We start from the raw sequence: 7,525 nt of genomic DNA on the forward strand, positions 1-7,525 counted from the left end.
TAACTTCCAAACCTTCAAACTTCGCCGAACGCGTATGAATTACACTTAAACATTCTGGATCACAACCAAACTTTGCACACAAGTTCCGATCAACTAAACGAACCTACACAAGGTCTCAAACCCACAATAGGAGTTTGATAACACCGAAGTCAACTTCCAGTCAAATTTATAAATTCTTCAATTTGTCAACTTTCGACAAATAGAGCCAAAACCTTCTAGGAATATCCAAATTCAAAATCGAGCATACGCCCATGTCCAAAATCACCATATGAACTTATAGAAACCATCAAATCCCGATTCTGATGTCGTTTACTCAAAAGTTAAACTTTGATCAACTCTTCTAACTTAAAGCTTCCAAATTGAGAATTACTCTATCAAACCAATCCTGAACTTCCCGAAAATCAAAACCAACCAGACACACAAGTCATAATACATTATGTAAAGCTACTCAATAGTCTCAAACCACCGAACATAATGCTAACGCTCAAAACGACGGGTCGGATCATTACAATACTCTACAATAATTTGAAGTATACCCATGAATAATTGAAAATGTTCAAATATATTGCTACGTGACTTCTACTACAACAGAAAAATCAGACCAATTTTTTTACCGTGAAAAATCGTTAGTAGGAATATATTTGAGATGTCTTTATGAGTCGGAAAGATATCAGACGGCAATCCATAAGGCAAATTGCAAGCCTCAAGGGAATATTTGGACCTTTTCAGATACATTTCTGCAAACTTGGAGCACATAGTTTCTTTTCTTTTCTTTTCTGGATAGCACATAGTTTCTTGTAAACTTTAGATAAGCTACACGCTAATTGACAAATTCAAGAGATAACCGGCTGATCCTAATCGGGCAGTGTAAGCGAGCGAATGTGATAAATCCTCCCTGCCTCTCATACGAACCAAATTAAATTAATACATGCATGGTACATATGATTTTTCCAAATAATTGTTTGTTCGCACATATTTAAAGCATCGTCACATGATGTCTAATACAATTTCTAGAAAAAATCTACTTTTCACTTATTTTTATATTTCATGTTAGTTGCAATAACATGTCTGTACATTGAGTTAAGAAAAATAACAATTTCAAAAATTAATGTACATGACTTTAAAAATCACAGCGATGGTTCCTAGTCAAATAAGAAAATTAGAAGAAGAAAAAATGACTTATATTGTCACTAATGTTGCTCAAAAATTTGATGCAGACATCACGGATGGCCAAGTTTTCTTTTTCCCCTTCGACAATGCCTGTTGAAATTGCCGAACCAAACTAAGTCTTTTTATGCGTAATTCATAGATGGAATAGTGAAGATTATGTAAAGCAACATAGGCTTAACAAAGTCGATTCAATTGAACTGCTTCACTAACAGATGGAATGAACATCCAACCACCGATACCCACACATGACACACACACAAGATTACATTTGCAGTCTCTGCCCAAGGAAACCACCCTTGTTTTCTTGTTCACTTCTGGAGCTAGCGTTCTATACATCCCTCCACTCCTTATATTGACATTCCAATCCGTGCACAACACTTTATGAGACATACCTAACTACCACAATGTAACAAAATATACACCTAAATCTATTACTACCTCTGTCTATGCTACTAGTTTACTAAGCTGTGCCAGAACCACTTGTAGGGGAAATGAACACACCCAAACCAGCCAACGGAGTTCTCAGATTATTGTGTCAAGGTAGGAATAATTGTGCCGGCGTCCAAACTCAAGGAGGCTACCATATGTACGATCCCAAACTCCAACGAACAGTGACTCTGTATCAGGACTGAAAGACATGCCGGATATCTCACCGAAAAAATCAATTTCTTGCTCCTCCTCATACCCACTTTTTACATAAAAAACATGGACGAAATCCGCAGGCTCTGCCATAGCCATAAATCTGCCATCAGATGTGTAGCGGATCGACCGAATAGCTCCAAGGTTACCCTTCAAAGCAGTGATTGACTTGGATAAGTTCCGTAAATCCCATATTCTGCAGGTTTTATCCTGGTTCCCAGTTGCAAAAGTTATGCCATCAGGATGCCATGCTGATGCAAATGAGTAGTCTACATGTCCACACAAAGGTGCGACAGTCTGCGAGTTTCATTATCCGACAGCTATCAGACATTGAATGTCGATGATTTGTATCACAAGAGGGAGAAATAATGTGCACGTACCTTTCCGTTCCTCGAGTCAACTAATATACCTTCAGGATCATCCCCAACTACTACGAGAAGCTTACCATCAGGGCTCAGTGACGTATGCTAAGATCATAAAATAGGAAAACAAAGTAAACAACGTTAATATGCAAAATGAAGACAATAGCCTTATAAAAAGAGTTAATCAAGATAGAAAATGTATTATTCCACGTAAGTAGAAACGGTATAAAATGTAGTTAAAGAACCTAGATAAAAGTATCTAAGGAAAGGGCATAGGTTTTCTTTACTCAAAAAGAAAGGGCATGGGTTTTCTTCATCCAACATGAAACATCATGACACAACCTTGATCCTAAAGACCAATCAGCAACATTATAATTCCAAAGTAAAAAATTTATAATAAAAAATCCTACCAATGCTGCATCACAATCCACATGAGTAATAGCAGAAAACATCTAGCACCAGAAATGCTGCGTAAATGCAGAATTTGGAGGGGAAAAAATTCTTGAGGAACACCCATAGTCAGAGATGCATTTAGAGGCATCCATGATCCTATACACAAACGTGTGCAGAGAGGAGACAAGGCACAAACTTACATTTACTGGCCAGGAAAAGCGAAAATGCTTGGACAGTTGAAATTTCTCCATATCAAAATCTCTAACTCCACAATCGTTATTTGAAGCTATAAAATGTAGTGCGCCACTGAGAAGCAAAAGATATCTTAATTAGCTTCATTGTCATTAAGAATAGTGAATTTAAGCAATATGCCGTATAAACACAATACCTGGCAGTGTTATAAATGTCAACAGCATTAGTAATGGCATTATCATCATATGTAGTCCTGGAGCAGAAACAAACTCCGGGCCTATCTAGATACTGCATATTTCAAGAACATTAATTCCACGTTAAATTAGTTTCACTTTCTGAAGGTGAAGATCAAAACAGTAAACCCAGAAGGAAATGAATTTTTTTCACATTGTTATATCATATCTCTACGTTCTACAAGAAACATTCTTCTTAAGATCTAAGTAATATTTACTATCAGATAAATGTGTTAAAATGCAACATACAACAACAATGTTACAATTTGATAATATGTGGGTCTGTCAAGTGGCAACCATATATCGACTTAAACCAATTGACATCTATCGTAAACCTAATTTTAGCCTAAAAGAAACAAGTACACAAACAAAAGCGAAGAATACATGCTGGCACTGTAGATGGCAAAAGCTAATCCAAGAAAAACCAAATGCAGAAACCAATGTAAGGGAATGACATACCTTGCAAATAAGTTCCCCTTGAAATCCCCCAGCAACAAGCAAGTTATCTTTCACTGCAAGTGTGCTGACTTGTGTCTGCGTAAATCCTTCTAAAAGGCTTCCAGGATGTTTCTACAATGGAAAAGAAGCAAGAAAATGCGGAAGGTTATAATTGAATGTGTCCTAAACTAAATGTTTGGTAGATTCCATGTCCAAAACACTCACCTCACATGGTGCTACATGCCCTGATACATTGAGAACTTCGTTTTTAGCGCAAGTCAAGGATGACCAATGAATGACGGAGAAATGCGACATAAGGTACACATCATGCTTGGAAGTTGCCCAGACCAAGTTCCTCAGCTACATACACACGACAAAAAACTTTAGAATAGGTTTTGTTCTTGCCAGAAAGCATGATAGCATGCACTTTAATTACAAGTAGACAATTAACAAACATGCAAATTTAACTGATTTGTTGGCTCAACTAGGGTAACAGTATCATGCAGCACACCAAATTTGATATAGGTTACAAACACATTACGATGCTTATCCCTGTCGCTCTGGTATTCAGTTTTTATGCCAGTAAACCCACAAAAATGTCATCTTAAAAATGGTGTGAACGTGTTCTCCATATAAGGGCCTAGTCCCTCGCATACAATGAAGGAAGCTGAATGTAAAGAAAAATGTAACAAGGGCCAGTACATTACCTGGAAGTGTAAAATTGTTGATTTAACAGATCGTGAATTACGTCTGAAATCATAATATGAACACTCTTTCTTTGTGGCTCTGCATTCCTGTTGACAAGCAAAAAGAAACAAAGACAACAATGTCAGCAATGGGAACAGAGCTGACGAAGTAAGAAAACCACAAACACATTTACCTTCTCTGATGCCTCCCCAGATTGAGGAATATTCTCATAGTTCTTATACTGCTCTAATCTCGTTTGCCTGTATTTCTCCCTGGTTATGCTAAGCCTTTCCCAGGGAATCCCTTGAATGTCTTTGCCTCTCCTTGCCTCAGCAGCAGAGGTATCTTGCATTTTATTATTCTAATCCAGAAACAAACAAACAAACAACATATTGAAGTTCAAAAAATTTACGCACACTCATCACAACTGCATAAATCTCCTTGTATAAATAAATGATTTTCAGGGAGGAATTCACAAACCATGTAGTCATACTCATCTACATCTGAATCAGAGCCACCCATGTCTCGGCCGTGGAACTCATCATCCATATCGTCATCTATATCCTCCATTTCATATTCATCTGCCATGTATTCAGCATCATCTCCTGGTTGGTGGGACATGTTTTATCCCTATTAAATGACCAACAACAACATTGGCGAAAGTTAAATACACCAGAGTTGAGATAATGTGCAAGGATATACAAATCCAAATCTAGGTATGGCACCAGACAATCACGCAGCTTTTCAGTAGTAAAGGATCAGTCGACATCCATACGATGAAAGACGGTTATCTTGTCTTTCTAACCTAAGTTGCTCGGACTCGGGTGCGGGTGTCCGATACGGGTGCGGATCTAGAGGTCAGATCCTTCATGATCTAAATTTACAGATTCGGGGGTACGGATCCAGGTACGGATACGGGTGCGGGGATTCGGCTAAAAATAATTCAATTATTTAAAATTAGAGTTATAAAAATATGTCTAAATTATGAGACATTATGTGGAAAACTTACAAGGTATTCCGAGAAGGAGAAAATATTGAACAAGAGTAGAATTTTAGGAGATAAAAGGAAAAGGACTGACATAGAAATTTATATATACAAGGTATTCCATTTTCTTCCATATCACCCTAGCTTTTGATTTGTTTTCAAAAATCATTGTATCTGTCCCAAATTTCTCCGTTGATTTTGGTCAAAGTACCCAAAATCGGTTGACCAGATCCGACACGGATCCCACACCCATACCCACACCCACGTCGTGTCGACACGGGTGCGGCACTAAAAATGAAGAGTCCGAGCAACTTAGTTTCTAACATTATGTGATTGTACGAATGCAGTGTTGACGCACATTGTGCACTAAAAAAAAAAAAAGAGAACAGAAGATAGATACAAAGAACCAAGGAGGCACGAAACATGCACAACATAGTCTTCTCTCTATCCAGGAATCTAATGAAAAGCAGCTACTTATCAAACTCAATTCCAGCCATAGGGAAGACTCCAATTTGCATAAAGGATCATAACAAGTAAACTACAATTGCTGAAATAAAATAGACTCTCAGTAACGAGTTTAGCTTCTATATAACAACTCTATTTCAACTGACAGTGCATATCTTTTTGCATCGAAGGTTAATGTGACCTACAACAGCATGTAACTATCTACAGTAAGCATAATTTTGCAACTAGAAAATAAAGTAAATAACATGCTATAACCGATTTAAAAACAATGAATAGCGTAAAAAAAAATTTTACATTATCGTTATATACGTTAATTCCTACGGGAAGCATGCACATACACTTATTGGATGTCGCCCAGAAAAAAAAAAGCATAGCAATTACATAGTCAACAAAATAAAGATTTCAATCAAATCCCAGCAGAGGGAAAAACACTAAGTGATTTCTTCCTATCTCCCCAAGCGTTAGTGGTCTATCTCCCCAAGCGTTAGTGGTCAGAGTTACTTGGTACCTGGTGGGAGGTAGCAGGTATCTGTTGAAATTAGTCGAGGTGTGCATAAGCTTACCTGAACACCACGTCATTTAAAAAAAAGATTTCGATCAATGAAATAAACTCAATTTTTAACATTGATAAGTGACGTACAGAATTACAGCTAAGGAAGTCAAAAAGAAAATTAACAAGTATTATTCCCAACTTCAAATTTTATTGCCAGCCAAAAAGGAACATTCTGGATTACTCATAGGAACGCGCAAAGTACAACAGAAAATTGGTCCAGACCGTAAAAGCTAATACGAGTTCACGAAATCCACAATTAATCAAACCCTAAAACTGGCGAGAGCTTGAAGAGTGATACAAGGAGATTAATTATATGCATAATTAATGCCTCAAAGGCGGACTAACACACAAATGAACCCTAATATTCCAGAGAGTAAAATTCACATTCGAAAAGGGGGGGAAAAGGAGAAAATTGTTAATTACAATTTACAAACATAAATATAAGCGTGCAATTGTTCATAAATTTCTGACCTTAAGGTAAAAGAGAAGGCAGACGAAAGGCAAAATCGAGCTCACTTTAATATCGACCGAAATTAGGAAGAAGAAATCAGAGGGCATTATTATACATGAGAATTAGACTATTAGTTGAAGTAAGAAATTAAAGCTGTTTAATGCCGGTAGATCGTGATAGGTTTGGAAGAGAGAGAGTACGTAATATCTATCTATCAATCTTTATCCACTGCTTCTCATAATATGACGGTCCCTACTCCCTACTAAAATGTGCACTGAAACGGACAGCTTCGACATTAATATTTTGTTAAGTAATTTGCCTAAGTCGGTTGCACAGAAGGTAATCCATCGTCCTAAATCAAATACTGCCCCCTCATTTTTAAGACGGCGTGTAGTATTTGTTATTTTCGCAGGAATTTTAATATAAGATTTAATGAACTTCATTCATCGTTAGTTACACTTTAGGGTGCCTCATTTTTTTCTGATATAAACAAAAAAAGAATTTTGTAAAGATATAAGTATATATGTGAACAACAACAAAAAATTACGCTATTAGTAATATATTTTAATCAATTATAATTGATATCATAAGAGAACATCTGATATGGTGTGTTTGCCACGAATTCTGATGATAATAAAGATATGTGCACACCTGATATGGGTGTGTTAGCATTTCAATTGAGAAATTCTGAATTTGATAAATTCGTGGAAAAAAAGAAATAAGAGAAAAAAATCAATTATAATAAGCTACTACGTTTAGTTGGTTACAAAGCAACTTTGATCATTTAAGAATTCTTGATGATGTCAATATAAAAATTAAAAACTCTGTAGTATACCAATACATGACTAGAAATTTTCAATTACTATCTATATATATCTATAAAGGAGGGCCAATAGTGCTGATATGGCATCTCTAAAAACTTAGAATCCTATTTATCTTATATCTCATTTTTTTGCT

General features: G+C 36.4%; 1 protein-coding gene across 2 annotated transcripts; it reads right to left on the bottom strand.

The window, feature by feature from the left end:
• Positions 1-1,341: 1,341 nt before the first annotated feature.
• LOC107768798 (putative WD repeat-containing protein C2A9.03) lies at positions 1,342-6,836 on the bottom strand. 2 transcript variants are annotated; one of them, XM_016587950.2, is made up of 11 exons: positions 6,589-6,807; positions 6,073-6,127; positions 4,595-4,744; positions 4,308-4,475; positions 4,135-4,221; positions 3,653-3,787; positions 3,449-3,559; positions 2,953-3,044; positions 2,765-2,870; positions 2,190-2,276; positions 1,342-2,106 (listed from the first exon to the last, which is right to left on the bottom strand). In XM_016587950.2, exons 3-11 carry the CDS (start codon positions 4,733-4,735, stop codon positions 1,693-1,695), a joined length of 1,341 nt encoding a protein of 446 aa, XP_016443436.1. In that variant the 5' UTR covers positions 4,736-4,744; positions 6,073-6,127; positions 6,589-6,807; the 3' UTR covers positions 1,342-1,692. The 2 variants fall into 2 exon arrangements, with proteins under 2 accessions (XP_016443436.1, XP_016443435.1); XM_016587949.2 differs by lacking the exon at positions 6,073-6,127 and having other exon boundaries at positions 6,589-6,836.
• Between the last annotated feature and the right edge of the window lie 689 nt (positions 6,837-7,525).

The sequence above is a fragment of the Nicotiana tabacum genome, chromosome 21 (genome assembly GCF_000715075.1).
Source record: "Nicotiana tabacum cultivar K326 chromosome 21, ASM71507v2, whole genome shotgun sequence".
Taxonomy (NCBI): Eukaryota; Viridiplantae; Streptophyta; class Magnoliopsida; order Solanales; family Solanaceae; genus Nicotiana; species Nicotiana tabacum.

Excerpts from the sequence above, each read along its gene's own strand:
- LOC107768798 (XM_016587949.2), bottom strand. The coding sequence starts at position 4,735 with ATGTCCCACCAACCAGGAGATGATGCTGAATACATGGCAGATGAATAT. Across the intron at positions 3,560-3,652 it reads GGCATGTAGCACCATGTGAG|AAACATCCTGGAAGCCTTTT; the intron begins GTGAGTGTTTTG and ends TTTCCATTGTAG. Across the intron at positions 2,277-2,764 it reads GCTTTTCCTGGCCAGTAAAT|CATACGTCACTGAGCCCTGA; the intron begins GTAAGTTTGTGC and ends TTATGATCTTAG.